General features: G+C 37.2%; 2 protein-coding genes across 7 annotated transcripts in view; both read left to right on the top strand.

The window, feature by feature from the left end:
- Nucleotides 1-1,592: 1,592 nt before the first annotated feature.
- Nucleotides 1,593-3,386, top strand: LOC101897305 (ruvB-like helicase 1). The gene is made up of 2 exons (XM_005187778.4): nucleotides 1,593-2,887; nucleotides 2,949-3,386. Exons 1-2 carry the CDS (start codon nucleotides 1,872-1,874, stop codon nucleotides 3,301-3,303), a joined length of 1,371 nt encoding a protein of 456 aa, XP_005187835.1. The 5' UTR covers nucleotides 1,593-1,871; the 3' UTR covers nucleotides 3,304-3,386.
- A 2,568-nt stretch (nucleotides 3,387-5,954) lies between these two features.
- The window catches only part of LOC101897320 (mucin-12), a 98,602-nt gene continuing 78,643 nt past the window's right edge, over nucleotides 5,955-25,913 (top strand). For 4 of the 6 annotated variants that reach the window (XM_059119762.1, XM_059119764.1, XM_059119773.1 and 1 more), the window contains exon 1: nucleotides 5,956-6,616. The gene's annotated coding sequence lies outside the window, so the exon portion shown is untranslated. Of the gene's footprint in view, nucleotides 6,617-25,913 lie in introns of all 6 variants that reach the window. The other 2 variants (XM_059119750.1, XM_059119759.1) reach the window with 1 other exon arrangement.

The following is a 25,913-nucleotide window of genomic DNA, read 5'->3' on the forward strand; positions in this document are numbered from 1 at the left end:
GTAATCGACACTTTGGTATTTTTAGTGCCAACCTTGCTTTTCAAAATACTCCAGACACAATAATCCAACGGATTGGGGATTGAGGTTTTAGTGGCCATTGTGCGCTGGAAACGAAGCGAGGAACCTCATTTTGTAAGCATTCTTGGGTGGCGCGTGCTGAGTGCGATGGTGCTGAGTCCTGTTGGAATGTCCAAGGTCTGCGGCCAAAATGTTTGCCTGCCCAAGGCTTTAATACACCCTCCATAATATTTCCGCGATAATATTCGGCATTTATTCTGATGCCACGGTCGATAAATACGATCGGAGAGTTATCATCGGCTGTTATGGCGGCCCACATCATCACCATGGCATTTATTCTGATGCCACGGTCGATTATGGCGGCCCACACCATCACAATGGCCGGCGCTTGAGTTCTGGTAGCCAACCGAAGGTACATGTTTTCAGCTGACCTCTTTGACAAGTATACACGATCATTTTGTTTGTTTACAAACTGCTGGTCAACGAATATTTTCTCATTGGAGAAAACCGAATTCGGCAGTTCACAACTTTCGGCCAAGCGAAGCAAGTGTTTAGCTATTTTGAGTCTATTTTCTTTCTGTTGCGGTGTAAGTTTTGGCACTTTTTGGAATTTCAATGGCTTTACACCGAGCATATTTCTCAATATTTGCCGAATGGAATATTGCGATATGTTCAGCTCATTAACCATTTTTCGGCCACTACGATGCGGGTTTCGATTTTTTTTATTTTTGTATTTGTAGTTCCTAATGGGTTCTACAACCGGTGTCAAAACATTGTCCAAATTGGCCCACTGTTTCCACATAAAGGTACCCGCCTATATCCGGTATTTTTATAATCCAATTCGCACTTACCCACGGAATTGTTTCAAATTTAGTATTTAATATAATAGATAAAAATCCTTGAAATATTAAATTGTCTATAGGGGTTCCCATTTCGGGTAGACTTTTTTAACGGCTCTACCTATTTTACTCCTTTTTGAAAACTTTATCGCATTTACTGTTACTTGAAGTTTAAAGTGGAATACATTCGAATCCAGATACTTTCATATAAAGTGTTTACTTTATCTAATGGTGGAGTGTACTTAAGTACGGCCTGGCCGAACTTAATGTTTTTCTTTTACTTGTTAACGTTAATATAAGGTTTGAATACCTTGTGAAATATGGTATTCCCTTTTTTCAAATTACACCTTTTAATATTTGAGACAAGTTGTTGTAAAAGAAGCCATTAGCCACTAAACCAACCCAATTTCACTTTCACTATTTTGAACCATAAATAATGAAAGATTAACTAACAAATATTTCTATTTGTTTACAATTACAATTTTCTGGAATAATATTTATATTTGTCGATAATTTCTTACGCCATTACGCAGCGTCAGTAATTAGATGCCCCAACTCTCTTATTGTCAACATTTAGCAGTGTAAATACGGCCTTTGTTGTTTGCATGCTCTCCGTAGTAAGTAATGCCAACTCCTCAAGTAAAATGAGATTATAATTCGCACATATATCAAATTATTAACAAAAGACTTGATATTTTTTACGTAATTCCAATAAATAACTAAGATTTCTCACAATTTATCACCTAAAATAAAATATAACAACACCCCATTGCAAGAAATGTCAAAAGAGAAAAAACAAAAACCGCAATGTTAGGCGCTTTTAACATGCCACCAAGTTGGCAACATTGTGGCGGCAAAAAAACACAATAAATGTGATTGTTGAATTTAACTCAGTTGCCGTGGAAATAACAAACATCGTTTTTGCAGTCAACGGGAAATTCTAGAAAAAAGTTAATAATTAAAACAGTTCATTTCAGACTTTGTGTTTCTCCTCGCCTTGATCGCTGATATATTATGAAAATCGAAGAAGTTAAAAGCACCGTCCGTACCCAACGCATTTCTGCCCATAGCCACATTAAAGGTTTGGGCTTAAATGCCGAGGGTGTCCCTTTGCCCATGGCCGCTGGTTTGGTGGGGCAAAAGGCTGCCCGAGAAGCTGCTGGTATTGTTGTAGACTTGATTAAAACCAAGAAAATGGCTGGTCGTGCCTTACTGCTGGCCGGACCACCCGGCACCGGCAAAACTGCAATTGCCCTGGCCATTGCCCAGGAATTGGGTAATAAGGTACCATTTTGTCCCATGGTGGGCTCGGAAGTGTTCAGCAGTGAAATTAAAAAGACCGAGGTTCTCATGGAAAACTTTAGACGTTCCATTGGCTTGAGAATACGTGAAACCAAGGAAGTCTATGAGGGTGAAGTGACCGAACTGACACCGGTGGAGACAGAAAATCCCATGGGTGGCTATGGCAAAACAATAAGTAACGTTGTGATTGGTTTGAAAACAGCCAAGGGCACCAAACAATTGAAATTGGATCCCAGTATTTTTGAGGCTTTGCAAAAAGAAAAAGTGGAGGTGGGTGATGTCATTTACATCGAGGCCAATAGTGGTGCCGTCAAGCGTCAGGGACGTAGTGACACTTTTGCCACAGAATTTGATTTGGAAACAGAGGAATATGTACCGCTACCCAAGGGTGATGTACACAAGAAAAAGGAGGTAATTCAAGATGTGACATTGCATGATCTGGATGTGGCCAATGCGAGACCTCAAGGTGGCCAAGATGTTCTCTCAATGATGGGTCAGCTGATGAAACCAAAAAAGACTGAAATTACCGACAAATTGCGCATGGAAATCAACAAGGTGGTTAACAAATATATTGATCAAGGTATTGCGGAATTGGTACCCGGTGTGCTGTTCATTGATGAAATTCACATGCTGGACCTGGAGACCTTTACCTACTTGCACAAGTCTTTGGAGTCGCCCATTGCACCAATTGTCATTTTTGCCACCAATCGTGGCCGATGTGTTATACGGTAAGAAAACATTACGAATTTTGTTGTTCCTTTGTTAACATCTCCTTTCTTTTTCTTACAGTGGCACCACCGACATTGTTTCACCTCATGGCATCCCCTTGGATTTGCTTGACCGTTTACTGATCATACGCACCTTACCCTACCATTCCAGTGAAATGGAACAAATCATAAAGCTGCGTGCTCAAACAGAGGGCCTACAATTGGAAGAGCCCGCCTTCACACGTCTCAGTGAAATTGGCAGCACATCGACTTTGCGTTATGCTGTCCAGCTATTAACACCAGCCCATCAAATGGCCAAGGTTAATGGCCGTACCCAAATCTCCAAGGAAGATATCGATGATGTACATGCTTTGTTCTTGGATGCAAAGCGATCATCGAAGCATCTATCGGAGAAAAATAATAAATTTATGATGTAAAAACTGTAGAATTGACGCCCAGTGACATAATTGTTTGCTATATTCCTTAATAGATTTAGAAATAAGAAATTCTATACCACAAACATTTTTGTTTACTTATTTATCCTAAAGATTCAGTTGAATGATGACCACATTATAATTTTGAAAAGCGCTTTCGAATGTGGGAGTCACTGATAGGATGACTTCCAAAACATCTAAACAATGTAGATGTCTAGAACTACAAATACTAAAACATCGATTTTGAAGCTGATGGTATATTTGGTACATTTGGGTGAAGGGATAGGACTGGAATCCTCAAATTTGATATTGAGATCTCTGTTGGAATCTGGAATTGAGATATGGAGATGGGTTTGAAAATGCGTACTACAAATGCATAAAAATGATTAAATAGTACTATATTTGGTATTGCGTGACCAGACACTTCTTCAAATATGAAATTTGGTACTAGGTTCGCTGTTCATGTGTAGTCTGGATATATGGAGGTGTTTTCGGAATATATGTACTACTATACTACAATTGTACGAAAAGTACTGAATGGTGCTATATTTGGTATTGGGTGAAGGGAGAGAGATACATTTATGAAATTTGATATTTAGATTATTTATGGTGTCTATGTTTGACATTAGGTATTTAAGAATGCGTCCTATATTTGTACTATATAGTAATTAATTTGGTATTGGGTGAAGGAATAGATCTGAAATTTGTTTATAGATGTTACAGTTGGTATCTGTGGTTAAGATACGGAGGTGGTTTTGGAAATGTGTTGTATAATTGGTACTAGGTGGTACTAAATTTGGCTTTAGGTGAACAATAGAGCTGTAATTCCGATATTTGACATTGAGGTCTCTATTGTTATCTGAGATGGAGATATGGAGGTGGTTTTGGGAAGTATATTTGTTCGAAAATACTAAATTTGAATCACCGTTGGTTCCTAGGAAGGAGATGTAGATTGTTCTGGATATGAATTCTAAATGTTACTAAATTTTGGGTGAAGCGATGGAGCAGAAATTTTAATTAGGGGCACTTTGGGTCCATTGTATAATGGTTTTACACATCTTCGACAAGCTTCAAAATTAAAGATTTTGAAGACATTTTGGTGTACATGGTAATGATTTTCCTATTAGTTTTTTTTTTCTGAAAAAGGAAAAAACATATAAGATATGAAACATTTACTCTGTTCCAATACCTTCAAGAATCTACTACTTTTGCCATTTTATCATAAAGGGAAAATCGATTATCGCAGTAAAACCTTTTACATTTTTGCAGTTCTGGAACAGACCAACTATAAGTCTGAAAATTTAGTACGATGTATGAACTTTTGGTTAAAAAATTGTCAGACTGAAGAAATTGTGCATTTTGAGGCCTAACACGCAATGTTGGAACGATTTTAAGGTGGACTTTTCGCTGACGAAGTAGCTGGAACCTGCAATAAATGAGATCAACTCTTGCATTCAATTTTGAATAAGACAGCAGATAGCAGAAGAGTTTCAAACAGCTTTTTTTCTGGAACTTACATTCCAGCCAACATTTCGTTATCCTTTTATCCTATATTTATTTTAAAAAGTTTGAAAACAATTTCCACAATGCGTAAAACAAAGCAATTCAAGTAAAATGAAGCAAAAAGTGTATTTAAAAGTGTTATAAGTACAATACGAATAAAAACTTACCAATTTTCTACGGCATAGCACCAAGACGATTCTTTACAAGGTGTTGCTATTGGAGTTAAGTTTCACTGTTAAAATATTTTTAAAAAACATATTTAGTTCTATAATATTTTTTAATGATAGAACGCAGTTTTGTACTGTTATTTTTTAGTAAATTTTACAATATTTTAACTAAAAATTTAATTTCCGTTACACTTTAATATAAAATCAGCTGTTTTCATTTTGTGTTTGGAGATACCCCGTTTGGAATGAAAGAGTTATCAATTCAAAGTGAATGATAAGTAGGGATATATAGATCAAATGAGAAATAAAATTGATATGCCATATTAGTCTTCCTCCACACACTAATCAATGCTCTATCCAGAACAGCTACCAATGCATTCAGAACAAAATATTAGGGCTATATATGATTCCACGATTCCGCAGGCACTGTACGACAAATTTAAAGCATATATTCGCGAGATACGCCAAAATTGGACCAATCGGATGAATTATTTGAGACTATATATGAGAATATTTACACGAGTAAATCTTCATACTTCAAATTATATTGTGCTATCAAATATGTTTAAAATTTCTTTATAACTTTTTTTTCAAAATGTAGACCTTTTTTTGGTATTAATCACTCGCACACAAAGAACGCACCACACGATTTCGTTTAAAATTTCAAATCAAATAAAAATTTCATTTTTTTTTTTTTAATTTCTCTATAGCTCTTAAAAACAAACACCCTTTTGAACATCTTTTTGGGAAAATTTTTATTTACAGTTCCATTGTATATACTCAAATCAAAGATCGCAATTTGTTTACAATTAAAGAAAATTCGATCAAGCAACTTGTGCTATGTTATTTCACCAAATCTTTTCTGGCAGTCAACAACTAATAATCGATTATTCGATTTCTGTTGCCAACCTTCCCCAAACATCGACTTTGACATTTCTTTTTTTCTGCTTACCAAAGTCGATAAGTCAAAAGTCGACTTATAAATCCCTAGTTCATAACATCTTCTCATTCGAATAAGACAGCAGCAGCACCAATCACAGAAATTGTTAATTTTTGTTAATTTAAATTTTTAATTAATCCAATAAGAGTGTGTGCAAGGCAAAACAATAATAAACCGAAACAACAACAAAAAATTAACGACAACGGATAATAATAATACTAAAATATAAGCAAAACAAAAAAGAAGGCGAAAAACACGAAAAAGAGTCTTAAAAAGCAATCAATTTAAACGAAATTGTGTGGTGCGTTCTGTGTGTGCGAGTGATTAATACCAAAAAAAGATCTACATTTTGAAAAAAAAGTTATAAAGAAATTTGAAACATATATATGTGCATGCAACTTGTGCTAATCGATTGTGGAATTATGTATGATTTATAAAATGATAAATGATGGAAGTGTGCAGCAGCAGCAGTGCAGGCAAGCAGACAAAAGCAAGAGGATTGTGTAATTTTGCCAAGAATTTTTGTCAAAAAGAAATTTTTTATTGTTTGGTGTTGAGTGAGTAGAGTAGGTGGAACGGAGCAGCAGCAGCGGTAGCGGTAGCAGTGACAACAAAAACAAGCAGCAGGGTCGAGGAGGAGCAGACCATCAGCAAATCAGCGGCCAACAACAAACAAAGGCATTGGTGACGACAACTACGCCGAAAAGTGAGTATGATTTCCCAAAAAAAAATAAATGAAAAAAACGAACATCGCCGCGCCCGCCTTTGACATAAAAACCCGACCGAAAATGAATAAAAGACATTCTACGACGAGAGCATTATAAAATTCGTAATTCGTGTTGATTTTTCTTACTTTTTATTTTTGTTGTTGTTATTATTTTTTGGTGACTGCCGGCGCCGCTGAACCCACCCACACACAAAATAAAACTTGTCAAGGGAGACAACAACCAACAACACCCGTCAGCTCTGCTGCTGAGGCCTTTGCTGCAGCAACTGCGAAAAACTATTTTGCAGTTTGCGGCGACAGCGCCTGCAGCAGCAGCATTGCTTTGTTGTTTTGTTGAGTATGAATGACATTGCAAGCAATCACAGTTAGAGTGTTGTCAACTCTCTTCTTTTTTTTTTGTCAATAAACAAAGTGAAAAGAGAAAGAGCACAAATGGCATGGACTTTTGATTAAATTTTTTTTTGTGAAAGAAAGTCAAGGAATTTCTTAGAAAAGATAAAGTGTTTGAAAGAAAAAAAATATTTATATTAATTTTCTTTTTTTTCTGTTCCTTTAGACCTTCTACCACTTTTCATTTGACTAAAGTGTGTTGAGTGTATTCATTGGTCTGTTATGAAGTGCCTTTCATTCCATAATAAGCCACTTGCTTCTATGTACCTACCTACTTCCTTCATCTTGATGATGAATTGCTGCAGCTAGCTACTGTTTGTTAATGCTTGTTTGCTTTTATGCACCTTCAACTTCATCATGCTAACCAACCAGCCAGCCAGCCAGCCAGTCAGCCATCCTGCCTGCCTGCTTGCCAACTAGCAACGACTACAACGAGTAGGCAAGGCAGCCAGCCAGCCAGCATCACCAAGGTGAATACTAAATTTTTGCGTCCTTGTGACCTAAAACAGCTGGGCAAAAACAAAACCTTGACGATTTCTATTCGTTTTACAGTTATGTAGGTCAACACACATTCATACGCCTGTAATCCTGTGTTTATGCTGATGTTGATGTGGTTGCCTTGCCAGTGGTGTATGTCCGTGTCCGTGTTGGTGTGGTCGTGATGATGGCCGCCTTTTCTTTTGTACATCAAATGTCATTTATATTTCTGGAACATTTACGGATGTATGAATGTCTCCGGTGGTGGCATTTGATGATTGTATGGCAAGGTGTCAATACATTGATTATGTTAAATATGCAAATTTTATATCCGTTTATTGATATTTATGATGCAATATAATGCATGCTTGCTTGTCGTCTGCCTGTTCAGTTATGATAGAAGCACTGCCACATTATGCATGCCATTGTTGTTTTTGTGGTGGTTTCCATTGTTGTTTTATACTCCAAGCTGGCATTGTGAAGTAGCTAGCTGTATGCCACAAATGTATATATGGATATTATTGATTTTTTATTATTTGTTTTTGTTGTTGCGGGTAATAAGATTTTTTATATCATGGCAGTAGTAGCTATGAACAAAAAAAAAAAAAAAAACAAAGGAGGAAAGGAGGTTAACATTTTAATCAATGTTCTTGAAGAATGGTTATTTCTTTCATTTTCCTTCTTTTTCTCATTTTTTTTCCTTTGAAAGCTCTAGTTTTTGTTTATGGCCCAAGCACATAGTTGTGAAAAAAGAATGTTCAAAGTGCCTTTGAAACATAAATTTTACTAATAAAAAGGCAATGTTGTGTTGTTTTTTTTTTCTGGCCTGAACTTTGCCACTTAACATTGGCTGGCTAGGACTTGGTGTGTTTATGTGCTATGGCGCTATGACAACGTGATGATATTTTGGGTAAATTGGCAAATAATTGGCTCAAATGTGAATTGAGTGTGCAGAGGCACCATTTGGATTACTTTGAGATGCTGTAATGTAATTGGCACTCGAGTGTGTCCTGATTATGAAAATGTCAAGCGACTTTTTTTGGTGCAAAGCCATTAAGTAAGGAATTACATTCGAGTGGCGCACGACTTTACGACTCCTTTGGGTATTCGAAAAAGGTGTCTTTATTTAGGAATACATTTAGATATTGGAGTACTGATGTATCGTGATGAAACTTCTTGGAAAGGACTATGGACACTGGGAATGCGGATTTTTTGAAATCCTTCGCTATAAGATTGAGGATTAATTAATGTTGTCCTTTTGTTTGTAAAACCTCGACGTTTTCGTATTTATATTCCTATACTTTTGATTCATATATATTCTTGTACGTCCATTGTGATAGGTATAGGGTGATCCTTTAAGAGCTATAGGGAAGTTTCCAAATAATACAAAAAAAAAAAAAAAAAACAAATAAAGCCAGAAGAGTGCATGAAATTTTTATTCGAATTGATAGCACAACCCAACAAAATTTAATTCTTGAAAATAGTTTCATGTAAATGTTGAACGCGATTGCGTCTTAAATAAACTTACTCACTTAGTCTAATTTTGGGATGCTCTTTGCAATCTCAGGAATAAATGCTTCAATCTTGTCTTACATGCGTCCATTGAAGCGACCTGGGATGTATGGACATAGGCCTTAACATAGCCCCACAACAAATCGCACGATCTAAGTAGCCAATTGACCGGTTCCCAACGTGAAATAAAATTTTCACCGAAATCGCCTCTCAATAAATCCATTGTTACGTGTGCTGTGTGGCATGTGGTACCATCTCGTTGTACCTGCTTGTCATGCATAGCGGTCACCATTCACAGTTACCTTACGCAGCATCTTGGAGGAAATACACCATAAATTGCATAAAAATGTGACTTTTTCTGGATGCTGATCCGGCTGATCTTCTGAACTCAATTTTAATGAATAATGAACTTTCTTAACAGGACACTCATTTTTATATTCACACACGTCACACGCTGCCCGAATGTTGCTCTGCGGTATTTTGGCCCATTCCCGACGAAGCGCTTGCTTAAGCTGATCAACACTTTGGTATTTTTTAGTGCCAACCTTGCTTTCCAAAATACTCCAGACACAATAGTCCAACGGATTGGCTATTGTGCGCTGGAAATGAAGCTTTGACCCTTTGTGGGGGAGGTACTTGATAGGGTAGACCGATACTGTCCATTTTCGCACCTGACCTAACACTGACGCAAATATTAGGATTTACAAAGTTGGATTATCCTTTCTCTTTCTTTGCAGATTTTTTTTTTTAATTTTGATCTCTTGTTGGGAAGTACTGGAAAGAGTGGACAGATATTGTCCATCTCCGAACTTGATCTAAGTTTGGTAATAATATTACGATGTACCAAGTTTGGACCAAATCGGATACACTCTTCAAGAATTATTGTGGGCAACAGCCAGACAGACACACGAACGGACATCGCTAGATCGACTCCAAATGTCCAGAAACGGATTTGGTCCAAAGAGACCTAGGGTCTAAAACCGTTATTTCGATGAGACACGCTTTGGCCGTATCAAATGATGCTATATGTCTGAGGGAATGAAAACGGACACAGGCATAGGGAGGGTATAAATGAAGTTGAAGCAAGCGTTGTTGGTTTGTAAGGCGAGCGATATAATATCTTATAGGCCAAACAGAAGATGTATGACAACACTGTTTAAACCAGTGTTGACAAAACGTAATGCTAAAAATCACCCTTAATAAACCGTCATAGCAGATCTTCCAACTAATAGTTTAAATTTTCAAAATGTAGACCTACAGAAAATTTCAGCTGCTATTTTCCACTTTTTCTGCAAGGCAATTTTTCTCCTCTATACAATTTAAAGCATTTTTTAATTTGTCAGACAATTGTCTACCACCGCTTGTAACACAAAACCCAAACACAAAAACAATGGAATTAATCTATATTTGACTAATGACTAGCTACCCAATCAGTGATACCAATTCTATATTAAGTGACGTGTTTAACTCGTATATTGCTTCCCATCCGCCCCCTGCCTCCACTATTTTCAAGTGCGTGCCTTCTAATTGTGTGTGTGTGTGTGGTAAATTTAACTAAAAAAAACTAAATATTAGTGGGTGGTTTTATTCAATTCTACATTGTTCTTTAGCTGGTAGTTCTTTTGTTTTTGATTTCATTTTTCTCGCTTTCATTGTTTTTGTTGCTGTCGCCGCTGCTATTCTCCAACACCGAAACCCATTAAATATTTTTAAACAATCATACCTATAGGAATTATAAACATAGCTCATTTAAACATTAATCATCAGCTTTTTTATTCGGCAAACTAGCGCGAAACAAAACAAAAGCGTAAGCGACAAAAATACCAATGCCTTGGCTAGCTCGCACACTCGCTATCTATTGGAGCGGCTAATTTGATATGTAAGCATAAATAAATAAGTTTATTGAAAATAATTCATTCTTCTTTGTTTTGTGAAATCGAAGAATGTTGGAGTAGCCAAAAGTTGAAAGGAAATTGGATTGAATTGAAAATAAAATTTAAAGAAATTTAAATTTGTTTGAGAACAAATCGAAAAAAACTTTAAACATGGAACTACTCCAGACATTTTGGAGTCGTTATGATATCTATGTTCTTTACCATCCAGACTGAGACCAGATGTAAAGATAATATCTATTGCACACACACACACACAATATGGCATGCAGGGAAGAAAAATCCATGATCGATTTAACCGTTTCAGCAATGCAGGTGAACAAATACAAGGCAACTGGAAGTAGGGACGGAAGCTTATTGTTTTTGCTGGAAAATTACTGAAGATTGGGCTGGAAGGGACCACAATTTTGTTGCAGAGCACAGATTTGCTCGCTTTCTCTCAGGAGCTGACCTACGGAAAACTCGCTCGCATTTGAGTAAAGAATAAAAAATAGGAGAAAAACAAACAAAACGAACAAATTCTTTCCTTCGGTTTCCCTCGAATAATTACGGACATGCTTTGCTCGTTTTAGAGTGGAATCAAAATTCGTTTGAAAACGAGCAGATTTTATGCTTGCCAAAAAAAAAAAAAATACCTTTGTGACTCATATGCATTGAAAACATTGTTGCTAATCTGTATCAAGAAAAAAATATGTTGTTTTTGTAGCAACGGTCCCTTGCTTCCGTTTTTTATACCCTACACCACAAGGTGGTCAGGGTATTATGTCTTTGTGCATTTGTTTGTAACAGGCAAAAAGCAAAGTATTTTTATAAACAAAGTACAGGTCGCATTTATTGCCCGATTCAGATGAAATTTTGCACAGATCATTTGTTTGGCCCAAGGATGAACCTTATTGAAATTGGAGATAATCGGTAAAAATTTAGATACAGCTCCCATATATATCTTCGTCCGATTTGCCTTTTATTGTGCGCCAAACGTGTAATATCAGCCCGAATTGTATGGAATTTTGCACATACAACCAAATTAGGCCTGAAAATAAGTATGCCAAATTTGGTCGAAATCGGTTCAGATATAGCTATAGCTCCCATATATATTGTTCATCCGATTTGTCATTTTTGTCCTCCGCAGCCGTAATATGCACTCTGCAACAACAATATTTGGGGAAATATATCAAATACAGCTCAGAAATACATTTGCTAAATTTTATCGAGATCGGTTCAGATTTGGATGTAGCTCCCATATACAATTGCGTCCGATTTACATTTTATTGTGTACCAAACGTCTAATATTTGCCCAAATTGAATGAAATTTGGCACTTACGACCGAATTGAGTCTAGAAGTTAATATGTCAAATTTGGTGAAGATCGGTTCGGATATAGCTATAGCTTCCATATATATTGTTCATGCGATTTGTTATATTTGTTACCCACAGCCGTAATATGTACTCCGTGACAACGATATTCAGGGAAATATATCAAATACAGCTCAGAAATATCTTAGCCAAATTTTATCGAGATCGGTTCCGATTTGGATATAGCTCCCATATATATTTTTATTCGATTTCAAATTAATTGTGCACCAAATGGGCAACACAAGTCCGAATTCAACTAATACAAATGCTTCGGCATATTTAACTTTAAATTATAATTATAATCAAAGCTTGTATGATTGAATTCTCCCATAAAAACTTTTAATTGTTATGTGGAGCTCTACTAAATTAGCAAAGAGGTGTAGAGTATCAAAAAGTCGACCCCGGCCGACTTTAAGACTTTCTTTACTGGTTTTCTGTTGTTTTTATGCCTTCTATTTTGTACACGATCAATCCCTCTGAAATCAGAAAAAAATGTTTTTTCCACTCGATTTCTAACACTCAATCTATTTCGAGCGCTTCACTACTACCCGAGTCACTACTGTTAAAAAAATAGGGTGGGAGACGAATTTGTTTGCAGTTTCTTCTGTCCCCAAGAGTGTACTCACTCCAATTTGATCGAGTTTCAATCATTTCTCGAAATGACCCAGTTTTTCCGAGGCCTGATTGTTTGAGGTTTAAGATTCGGGGAACAGTTTATTTTAGGGGAGGAAGGAAAAGGACGAGATCTTGGTGCACGAAGATATTTGGGGTAGTTGTTCTAAGTTGATGTGCAGTTTCATTGAGAAGTTCTTCCACGGTGGACTCCTCAGCTAGGTCTGGTGCGAATATTTAAAGTAGTATTTAATATCAGGGCGGATAAGGGCTCTTCCTAAGGCATCAAAAAATATGCTCATAATTGACTAGAGGGTCTTTTCGTAGTGGTCTAGTAGGTCTTCTCATGGAAGACTAGAAGTCCTATCCTTGCTCACCAAAAGTTCTGCTCATTGTGGACTAGAAGTTCGTCTCATAGTAGACCAGAAGGTCCTCTCTTTGTAGACCAGAATCCCTACTCATTGTAGACCAAAAGGTCTTACATCGTAGAACAGCAGATTTTGTCAGAGCAAAGCAGAAGGTAGACTCATATTGGATCAGAAGGTATGTTCTTTGTCGACCAAAAGGTGTTCTCGTTGAAGATTGGAAGTTCTCATCGCAAGTGTTCTTATAGTAAACCAGAAGCACTTATCATAGTTGATGAGAAGTTCTTCCCTTCGCAGACCAAAAGGTCATCTTATTGTAGACTAGAAGTTCTCATCGCAAATCAGAAGGTCTTCTTATAGTGGACGAGAGGTTCTTCTCATAGTGGGCCAGGAGGTCTTTTAATAGTAGAACAGAAGGTCTTTTTATTGTAGACCTAATGGTCTTCTCATTGTAGAACAGAATGTTGTAGTAGACTGGAAGCTCTTCCAGGTCTTCTCATTATAGGCCAGAAGATTGCGTTATAGTAGACTGGAAGCCCTTTTTTAGTCTTCTCATAGTGGTCCAAAAGGTCTTCTCATAGTAGACCAAAAGGTCGAAAACATCTTCTCTCTTAGTGGTACTAAAGGTCTTCTCATTATAGACTAGAAGATCTTCTCATAGTGGTCCAAAGGACTTCCTAGACCAGAGGGTCGTTTTATATCAGACTGGAAGCTCTTTTTATAGTAGACAAGAAGATCCTCTCATAATGGTCTAAAAAGTCTTCTCATTGTAGACCAGCAGATCTCCTCATAGTACAACAGAAGGTCTCCTCATGGCATAACAGAAGGTCTTCTTATAGTAGACCAGAAAGTCTTCCCTTTGTGGCCAAAAAGGTCAACTCAATGAGTAGGCCAGAAGAAAACTATCTGTGTAACTCCTAATGCTTCACCAGCCCCGGACTTTAGAAATTCAAACTGGTTAAAATTTAAATCTGCACCAGGGGTGGCATATCTTTGTATCTATACAGGGTGAGATGAAAAAACTGCAACCAACTTCAGACTGCTGTCATTTCTAAGCCATTCATCCGACAGCTGTTAAAATTTTTCCAGTGACAGCTCATTTGGTGAGAATTTTCCAGAAAAAAATTATTCGTGATGGAATACAAGCGTGATAGTGTGATTTCTTTATATTTGGCTAGAAAACCACAGGTGGCTATCGTTAGAGCACTCCAGCATTTAAATGTGAATAAATCTTTTGTGTCTCTTATCATCGCTCGATATCGTGATACTGGTATCGTAGCCCGACGTCAAGGAAGTGGACGGAAGGAAACAGCAACATCAGCAGAAATGGTTCGAAAAGTAAAGAAGCGACTTGATCGAAACCCGCGTCGAAGTGGCCGAAAAATGGCTCGTGAGTTGAACGTATCGCAATATTCCATTCGACAAATATTGAAAAATGAGCTCGGGGTCATGCCATTGAAATTCCAAAGGGTGCAAGAACTTACACCGCAACAGAAACAAAATAGACTCAAAAGAGCTAAAGAGTTGTTTCGCTTGGCCGAAAGTGGTGAACTGCCGAATATGGTTTTCTCCGACGAGAAAACATTCGTTGTCCAGCAGTTTATAAACAAACAAAATGATCGTGTTTACTTGCCAAAGAGGTCAGCTGAAAATGTGCACTTTCGGTTGACCATTAGAACTCCGCTCGTATTAATCGTCCGTGCCATCAGAATAAATGCCGAATATTATCGTGAAAATATTCTGGAGGGTGTATTAAAACGTTGGGCACGCAAACATTTTGGCCGTAGATCTTGGACATTCCAACAGGACTTAGCACTATCGCACTCAGCACGCGCCACCCAATAATAGTTAGGTTCCTCGCTCCATTTCCAGCGCACAATGGCCACCAAAATCTCCGGACACCAATCCGTTGGACTATTGTGTCTGGAGTATTTAGGAAAGCAAGGTTGGCACTAAAAAATACCAAAGTATCGATCACCTCAAGCAAGCGCTTCGCCGAGAATGGGCCAAAATACCGCAGAGAACATTCGGGCACCGTGTGACGGTTTCATTGGCCGTTTGAAGGTCATAATTCGTGCCAAAGATGACCAATTCGAACAAATCTAAACTTATTCTTAAATTTGATACAATTTCCGACATTTATTGCTTTCATTCAATAAAATTAAAAAAATTTAAAAATTATGGCGTTTGACTTTGTTGCAGTTTTTTTATCTCACCCTGTACTTACAGTTGGTGTGGGTCCCTGTTTAGAATACAGATAATGTTCCGGTTTGATTGTGGAGTAGCTCCACTTTTACCCATGGAGGATATGAGAAAATTATTTTAAACTTAAAGAACCGAAAGTAGTTTGGGTCAAAACCAATCAAGTGCATATGTTTCTAATACCGTGTTCCCCATTTCGAAACATGTCTATCACTTTGTGCTACACCCTTTCACAAATACATGTCCACAATTCAAGTTCAAGTCCATATTGGAATGTCATTAAGAAGCTTTTGTTTCGATTTTTTTTATCCTAGCGTCGGTGAAAACATTTTCTAACTTGTTAAAGCCATAAAACAAATATAGGCAGGTGGGTATTCGATTGAACCACCGACCAGCCGCCGGACGACCACCCGGTTAAAATACCAATAAATTCGCGACACGTATAACGGCAAACAAACAGAGCAACATAACGATGACGATTGCAAGTCAGCAAAGAGTAACAGCAACATCGACGACAACAACGAAATAGCGATAATGGTATCCCCAACATATATGGTAGGAACAAGTCTTGCACGATTCTAACATGATTGTCTCTGTGGAATGTATTGGCGTACGGATATTGGAACTGGTTGCTCGATTGGTTGGGGGCAGCTTGTTCTCAGGAGTCTAAAGCTCCAGTGTGGTCGCAAAAACACACATTCCACGGTATGTCTCTTTTGGGCAATTAACCAAACCAATTTCAGCAAACACACGCTACGTTTGATACATTTGTTTGCCAAAGCCGATTACAATCGTTCTCTCTCAAACAGACGACACCCGCTCAACATTTTTGCACCATAATTGTCAGAAAGTTGCTGCTTCGGCAGTTTTTGCTGTTGTTGTCGTTGCTATTACTGATTCATTTCATGAGAATTGTAAGCCATAAAAGACATTTAAATTAATAATACTTATTTGTTATTACTGTGCCGTTGTTGTTGCTGCTAAACATGCTGCCGGATCGCCCCTGTTTTGTGTGACTTGCTTTGCAAACGCATTCTAAGACTCATCGGAATTTCAAAGAAAAAAAGAAAACAAAATAAATAATGTCCACACAAGTAGGTATTTGATCGTAGGCTGTTATCAGATTAGAAATTTTTAAGTGTGAATAAACTGGGAAACATATTCATATCTGTAAGGTCAGGGGCAGCAGACCAGAAAAAATGAATAAGTAAATAAGTAAGAATAAACTTACTAACATTGATGACCGTCAAGATAAATTTAAATTTAATTAGCAAAGATACAAACCAAGGTGATTTTTTCTTCGGCTCGCAAAGGGTTAATAAAGAGAGAGGGAGATCTTTCATTTGTGCCCTGCCTCGACACCGCTTCATTTTTAGTTTCTGTTCTGTGGACTCTATTATCTGCAATTTCCCTAAAATTGAGCGATAATTCTTCAGAAAATTCAAAAAATTCCTAAGTATGAAATTCTTTTTGACCATAAGGTCCATATATTCGGAAAGTACTCCTCGAGACCTTTCATTTGTGCGCAGCCTCGACACCGCTTCATTCTTAGTTTCTGTTCTGTGGACCTTATTATCTGCAATTTCCCTAAAATTGAGCGATAATTCTTCAGAAAATTCCAAAAATTTCTAAGTTTGAAATTCTTTTTGACCATAAAGTCCATATATTCGGAAAGTACTCCTCGAGACCTTTCATTGGTGCCCAGCCTTGACACCGCTTCATTTTTAAATATTTTATTCTCGGTTTAAATGTTGAATTAAGGGTTTCAAAGTTTTTCAACGTAAATTTTAATTAGGTTTTTATTTAGCGATTTCATTTTAAATTTGTACGGAAAATTATGAAATTTGATGAAAACTGATATAATTTAATTTACCTTTAATTTTTCTCTGGTTTACTACTCCCTCTCTCTATCTCTCCCCTCTCTATTTCTCTCTCTCTCTCTTTATTAACCCTTTGCGAACCGGAGAAAAAATCGACTTGGTTTGCATCTTTGCTAATTAAATTTATCTTGACGGACATCTAACATTGTCCATGTCCACTAGCAAAGTTACAAACAACCGGGTTTTCTCGAGTTTTGAAAGGCTTAATAAAAGAGAGAGATAGAGAGAGAGAGTAAATTTAGGGCCTTGAATTTTCCTCCCGGTGCCTGATCTTTCTTCTACTCCCAGGAGATCTCCGGTTTCGATTCGGGCGAGTTTAACTCTTTGCTCAAACTAGATCGGGATTTTCGGAGTTCTGGTTAAAATGCCCTAAATTTTCCACCCGTTTATGGACAATATGTAAGAGTCCGATTGTCTTCAAATTTCACAAATCCCAATATTTTTATGAACCCAAGATCTGGTATTAAGACGGAATATATATGTCCACTCCTTCTGGTACCTCCCCCACAAAAGGTCAACATTTTGAATATAAATTAGGCTCATAAAACGAAGTTTTGATCGCAAATCAGAAGGTCTTCTCATAGTGAGCGAGAAGGTCTTCTCAAAGTGGGCCAAGTAGACCATAATTTCGCCTTGTAGTAGACTGGAAGCTTTTATAATAGACCAGAAGGTCTTCTCTTAATGGACCTCATAGTGGTCCAAAAGGTCTTTTCATAGTAGACCAGAAGGTCTTCCTTTTGTGGTCCAAAACATCTCCTCATAGAGCAGAAGCTCTTATCTTTGAATTCCATAAGTTCTTCTCATTGTATATCGCCATTTCTTCACATTATAGACAAGGAGGTTTTCTCATATTAGACCAGAAGGTCGTCTTATAGTAGACCAGAAGGTCTTCTCATAGTGGTCCAAAAGGTCTTCTCATAGTAGAATCTAGCGGTAGCCACATATATATTATTAACATATATTAACATCCGATTCCATTAGACCTGGCACTGAATATTTTTATGAACACAGGATCTGTTATAACGACGGTAGAGATCGGACCATGATTATAAAATCCGAAATTAGCACACCGATCTCTTCAAATTTCACACATCCCATTATTATTTCTACAAACACAAGATCTGCTGTGAAGATGGGATACATCGGTCCACTCCTTCTGGTACCTCTTCCACAAAGGGTCAACATTTTGAGTATTCATGAAACTCATAAAACGCGAAACTAACATCCGATTCAATTCAAACTTGGCACATCTTAATATTTCTTTAAACACAAGATGTATTATAAAGATGGTAGAGACCGGACCCTTCCTTCTGGTACCTCCCCACAAAGAGTCAATTATTTAAATAACCAAAACGATTATAAAATCCGAAATAAGCATCCGATTCTCTTCATATTTAACACATCCCATAATTTCTACTAACACAAGATCTGCTGTGAAGATGGGATACATCGGTCCACTCCTGGTACCTCCCCCCATTTTGAATATCCATGAAGCTCCTAAAACGCGAAATTAACATCCGATACCATTCTGACTTGGTAAATCTCAATATTTTTCATCAACATAAGATCTGTAAAAATGATGGTAGAGATCGGACCACTCCTTCTGGTACCTCGCCCACAAAGGGTCAACATTTTAAATATCCATGAAGCTCATAAAAAGCGAAATCAACATCCGATTCCATTCCAGTCTTGGTACTTCTCAATATTTCCATCAACACAAGATCTGTTATAAAGATCAGATCTCTACCATATCTGACCATTTCCTATGCTACCTGCCCCACAAAAGGTTGAAGATTTTGAAAAACAAAACGCTCAAAGAAAGCGAAATAAGCATCCAAATCTCTTCAAATTTCACACACACAAACATTTTTGCTAGCACAAGAACTGTTGTGAAGATGCTATATATCTGCGAACCCCTTCTGGCATCTGTCATAAATTGCGAAACAACTCAGCGATGCTTTACAATTTTTATATCTAAATATATGTCTCTCAAACAGAAACCTGAGATGAATATGAAATTTATGATTTCCCATAAATTGGATATAAATGTTCGATTTTCTTATAATTTTGGCTGTACCAATATTTTTATCTGTATTAGATGAATCATACAAATGGAATACTTCGGTCGACTATATATCTGATACCTCACGCATATGTTAACATTTTCCAAAAATTACCACATATTTCATGTAAAGGGAAGGAAGTTACCAATATACAGCATGGGATAAAAAATCTGCAACAAAATCAAACGCCATAATTTTTACAGTTTTTTTAACTTAGATTTGTTCGAATTTGTCACCTTTGGAACGAATTATGGGCTTCAAACGGCCAATGAAATTGTCACACGCTGCCCGAATGTGGCTCTGCGGTATTTTGGCCCATTCCCGGGGAACCGCTTGCTTGAGGTGATCGACACTTTGGTATTTTTTAGTGTCAATATTGCTTTCCAAAATACTCCAGACACAATAGTCCCGTGGATTGGTATCCGGAGATTTTGGTGGCCATTGTGAGCTGGAAATGAAGCGAGGAACCAGTATATATTTGATCGTAGGCTGTTATCAGAAAAGTTCGGGGGCAGCAGACACAATAGCCCCACGGATTGGTATCCGGAGATTTTGGTGGCCATTATGCGCTGGAAACGAATCGAGGAATATCATTTTGTAACCATTCTTGGGTGGCGCGTGCTGCGTGCGATGTTGCTGAGTCCTGTTCGAATGTTTGCGTGCACAAAATGTTTGCCTGCCCAAGGCTTTAATACACCCTCCAGAATATTTTCGCGATAATATTCGGAATTTATTCTGATGTCACGGTCGATTAATACGAGTGGAGAGCGACCATCGGCTGTTATGGCTGCCCACACCATCAACATGGCCGGCGCTTGAGTTCTGGTGGCCAACCAAAGGTGCACATTTTCAGCTGACCTCTTTGGCAAGTAATCACGATCATTTGTTTTTTTACAAACTGCTGGACAACGAATGTTTTCTCATCCAAGAAATCCAAATTCGGCAGTTCCCCACTTTCGGTCAAGCGAAGCAATTCATTAGCCCTTTTGAGTCTATTTTCTTTCTGTTGTGGTGTAAGTTCTTACACTTTTTGGAATTTCAATGGCTTTACCCCAAGCTCATTTTTCAATATTTGCCGAATGAAATATTGCGATATGTTCAGTTCACGAGCCATTTTTCGGCCCCTGCGACGCGGGTTTTGATCAAGTCGCTTCTTTACTTTTCGAACAATTTTTGCAGATGTTGCTGTTTTCTTCCGTCCACTTCCTTGACGTAGGGCTACGTTGCCAGTGTCACGGTAACGAGCGATGGTACGAGACACAAGAGATTTATTCAGATTTAAATGCTGGAGCGCTCTTGCGATAGCTACTTGTGGTTTTCCAGCCAAATATAAAGAAATCACACTATCACGCATGAATTCCATCACGAAAAACTTTTTTTCTGAAAAATTCTCACCAAAATGCTTTGGTACGCTTGTAAACAATATAATGAGCTGTCAGTGGAATAACTTTAACAGCTGTCGGACGAGTGGCTTAAAAATTATAGCAGTCTAAAGTTGGTTGTAGTATTTTTATCTCACCTTGTATTCTTTGATCAGAGAAAAATTCTGACACGATTTTGCCCTGTTTGTCTGTCCGTCATAATCATGTACCGATCAGTCTTTTGCCTGTATGCAGGTCAAGTTCGAAGATGAGCTATATCGGTACATGATATCGTATATTCTCTATACAACGGTATTGTCTGAAAATTTACACAAGGTGTTCATTGTGAGTATCTTACCCTCTGAAAGAGAATTGTCTATATTAGTCAATATCTACGATATTGGGGATATACCCCAATGTAACGGGGTTTGATGATTTTAGTGACATTTTTGTCCGAAATTCGTATTTAATGTTCGTAATGAGTACTACAGCCTATGACAAAAAATTGCGTATGCAGGTCCCCGTCTTCGGTTTTCGGTATTTGGATGATTTTAGCGACATTATTTACCGAAATTGTTTCAAATTTGGCGGAAAAATGCATATGTAGGTCCATGTCTTTACATATGTAGCTTACAAATAATAACATCTCAATTTATTTGGTATTTTGATGATGTTAGCGACATTTTTTACCGGAATTGTTTCAAATTTTGTAATTAAAGTTCGCATTGGGTACTAATCTTGAGCGGCATTTTTCGACGAAATTTTTTGGTCACTTTTAATTATATCATAAGATTAGATTACCCAACCTTTTAATTCTTTAAGACTATTTTTAAGGTCTAGAATGTTCACCCCAAAGGAGGATGTCTTAGGATCAGAGGATGTCTTATTCACCCCTGGATTAGGATTTTAAAGATTTTTTTTTATCTAAATACTAGACTGCATCAAACCTGGAATTTTTTTTTAAAAATATCACAATCTTAAATGAATTTAAAGAATATTTGAAGGCCTGTGATATCTGCATTGGGGTTAATATTTATATGTTTGTGTGTGTGTGTTTTTTTTTTGATTTTATTGAAAATAAAAGAGAACAATGGCAAAATTTATTAATTTTTCTGTTGTGCTCAAAAATGTGCTACTGTCGGCATCTTCCACGCTTCGCTGCCATCCATCCATGTTCATGTCGATTGGGTGTTAAATGCAGCTAATTAAAGATGTATATCTTTGCGAATGATTAAAATCTTTAACAAGAAACCAAAAACGTTTTTTGTTTTTTTGTGTTTTTTTTTTTTTCAAATCTGATCGACAACAGCTATAGCTAGCTACAGCAACATCCACATCAAAATGATGAGTCACATCTGTCTGTGTTGTTAACTCGACGCCACCACCAAAAGCCAACACTCAAAGTGTTTAATGCCTCCAAATTAAGGCCCTCCCCGAGTCAGAGGAAAATTATTTCTTATCTATTTTGAGAATGTTGTGTTGGGTTTATTGTTATCTATCTTCTAGTTTTGGTTATTAACTATTTTAAAGTTAAGCAAAAAACTAAATGAATGGAGAAGAAATAGAAGAATGGAAGCAAATGTTCGTTGGCTGGTATGTCGCCGCACCTTAAGACACCGGAAGCGTGTATTTAATTTGTTCGTTGTCGTCAATAATGGGTGTTACAATGTTGATTTTTGGTCATACAACTTGATCAGCTTCGTTCGTCTGCTACCACCAAGAATAACTGGCAAGTATTGTTTGATGGCTGGCTCACAAAACGCTGACTTAGGCGGAGGTAGGCGCCGCTGCCACCGTTGCCGCCGCTACTACGGCCACTGTCACTGCTCCGTTACTAATGTGACCACACATAATGTTATTTGACGTTTAATTACTTTAACTAGCGGCATCTAGCCAGACATTAAGCGTTTTATTCGATACGCATGCTTAACTCGTTTCAAGTTGCTGAGCTTTAGTAGGTTGATGGAACAACATACACCTTTGAGAATTCGTATAGGCAGTAAAACTCCCTATGTACCAATCATATTTTCCATCCAGCTGACAAGAACTATACAAGCCATAATCTAGGATCCAAAGAGACATATTCTTCAAAGGACTCTTAGAATCAATAACAAGGATTTTTTGGAATATTTTTTTGAAGAACTAGAAGTTCTATAAACGTCGATTTTTCAAGAAAAATATTTCCAGAGACTTGAATGTTAAAGAATATATTCCAAGGGAGATATTTATTTTTTCCTAGAGCTATCAGACTCCGAAGCTTGGATTTTTTACATTTTTTCCAAGGACAAGCAATACCCAAAAGCGGATTTTTAAATTAAACTTTGTCCAAGGCCTGAATAGTTTCATAAGTAGTTTGTAACTATTACTTGTTGCAAGTACCGAATTGCTGCCTAAGTGGATTTTTAGAGAATATTCTTTCAGAAAAGCGATCGTGCATTTTTATACCCTTCACCATACATAGTATGTAGGGTATATTTAGTTCGTCATTTCGTTTGTATCTCGTCGAAATAATAATTTTGGACTTAACAAAATATATTCCTGATCAGCGTAAAATTCTAAGACGATTTAGCACTGTCCGTCTGTCTGTCCCTCTGATGTAATTACCCTCGAGTCAAAACGAATAAATATAGGAAGCTAAAATTTTGCACAGATCAGTATTTTGTCTGCAGGCATGTTAAGGTCGAAGATGGACGATATCGGTCCATGATATGTGTAGCCTCCATATAACGATTCCCCTGAAATTCGTATTTTAATGATTGTAGACAATTTTTTCAATATACTTGTCTGCAAATCTACAAAAGGAGTTCCTTCTGAGTACTTTACCCCCTGGAAGAGTATTGTCTGTATAGGTCCACGATATTGTATATCTCTCATATAACGCTACCTTCCTATATTCGGATTTTGCTGGTTTTAGCTACATTTTCAATGGAATTGCCTAAAAATCCACACTACAAGTTATTTCTAAGCATTTTACCCCGACATCGTATAGCGCCCATATAATGGTACCTCCCAATATTCGGTATTTTCATGATTCTAGCGACATTATTTACCGGAATTATTTCAAATTTCGTGTTTGAAGTTCGTAATGCGTACTACAGCCACCAACAATGTTTTTTGTATGCAGGTCCACATCTTCGTATACAACCATATAACGGTCCTCCCCGATTGTCGGTATTTTGATGATTTAAGCAACATTATTTACCGGAATAGTTTTAGATTTCGTATTGTAAGATCTTCATGGGTACTGCAATCTATGGCAAACAATTTCGTATGCAGGTCCACGTCTTCGTATAGACCCTTTGTAACAGTACCTCCCGATAGTCGGTATTTTGATGATTTCAGCAACATTATTCACCGGAATTGTTTCAAATTTCGTATTGGAAGATCTTAATGGGTACTACAACCTATGGAAAAAATTTTCGTATGCAGGTCCACGTCTTTGTATAGCGCGCATATGACGGTACCTCCCGATACTCGGTATTTTCATGATTTTTGCGACATTACTTACCGGAATTTTAACAGATTTCGTATTTAAAGTTCGCAATACAGCCTATGACAACAAGTTTTGTATGCAGGTTTACGTTTTCTTAGCCGCCATATAACGGCACTTCTCGATATTCGATATTTTTATGATTTAAGCGACATTATTCGCTGGAACTGTTTCAAATTTCGTATTCGAAGTTCGTAATGGGTACTACAGCATATGACCCAAAATTTCGTAAGCAGGTTCACGTCCTTGTAGAGTGGTAGTGGTAGTTTTCGGATTTTTTTTTTTGAAAATTTTCAAGTTCCTTCCAAATGGTAAAGGCTATTAAAAGTTCGGACCGGCCGAACTTAGCTGCTTTTTTTGGCTTGTTCTTCATACCAATTTTTTCCAAGAGTGTTAATTACAAATTCAAAGTCCTTTGAGGCGTCTTTACAATAATTGATTATATGACAAAGAAAATTTATGAGCAGTTCGAAAAATTCTTCCCCCAAATAAAATTTCATCAAATAACCAAATTTTGTAATTTTGCAATATTTCATTAATTGAAATGTTAAAAGAATGAATGGAAGAAGAAGAATAAGTCCCACTATAAATTACAAGAAAATACCTTCGAATCGCTTTATGAATTTGCATAAATTTCTTATGTTGTTGTTGCAAAATCGTCAGGCGAAATCCCATTATTGTTGTTTTTATAAAAACAACGTTTGTTTATGAGTGGAGAACGATGGTAATGTTTACCAGGGGTAAGGCAGGGAATACCTAGGTTTCGGAAAGAGCCACCAATCCTCATCAGTTCCCTTGTTTCTTGTCTGGGATATTCTCCCCAGAAGTTATTTAAAAAATAACTTCTATGACAAAAAACATTTTTTACCCAAGTGACGAGATCGTAAGCTCAATAGAAGAGGAACAAAAGAATTACAGAAAACTAAAATTCTTTTGGAAAATCTTCTAAATCTTACAACCGCACTTATAAACATTTACATCTTTCTCCACTTTGTTATGCTTTCGTTCAACCTGAACGAAGTAACATAACCATGTAAGTTTGTTTTGTCTGTTGTTTTTATAAAAACAACAATAATGGGATTTCGCCTGACGATTTTGCAACAACAAAATACTATGGTATCCCAAACAAGCAAGCCAAACTCTGTTCTATTAATAGACACAGGCACGGTCGACGAAGGGGTTTTTGTTGTAACAGACAAAACAAACTTACATGGTTATGTTACTTCGTTCAGGTTGAACGAAAGCATAACAAAGTGGAGAAAGATGTAAATGTTTATAAGTGCGGTTGTAAGATTTAGAAGATTTTCCAAAAGAATTTTAGTTTTCTGTAATTCTTTTGTTCCTCTTCTATTGAGCTTACGATCTCGTCACTTGGGTAAAAAATGTTTTTTGTCATAGAAGTTATTTTTTAAATAACTTCTGGGGAGAATATCCCAGACAAGAAACAAGGGAACTGATGAGGATTGGTGGCTCTTTCCGAAACCTAGGTATTCCCTGCCTTACCCCTGGTAAACATTACCATCGTTCTCCACTCATAAACAAACGTTGTTTTTATAAAAACAACAATAATGGGATTTCGCCTGACGATTTTGCAACAACAAAATACTATGGTATCCCAAACAAGCAAGCCAAACTCTGTTCTAAATTTCTTATGGCTGGGCGACTATGACGACGACGGCG

The sequence above is a fragment of the Musca domestica genome, unplaced genomic scaffold, assembly GCF_030504385.1.
Source record: "Musca domestica strain aabys unplaced genomic scaffold, Musca_domestica.polishedcontigs.V.1.1 1, whole genome shotgun sequence".
Classification (NCBI taxonomy): Eukaryota; Metazoa; Arthropoda; class Insecta; order Diptera; family Muscidae; genus Musca; species Musca domestica.

Bases quoted from the DNA above. Each gene is read 5' to 3' on its own strand.
- LOC101897305 (XM_005187778.4), top strand. From the start codon at position 1,872: ATGAAAATCGAAGAAGTTAAAAGCACCGTCCGTACCCAACGCATTTCT. The intron at 2,888-2,948 runs GTAAGAAAACAT...TTTTTCTTACAG, and splicing joins CGTGGCCGATGTGTTATACG to TGGCACCACCGACATTGTTT.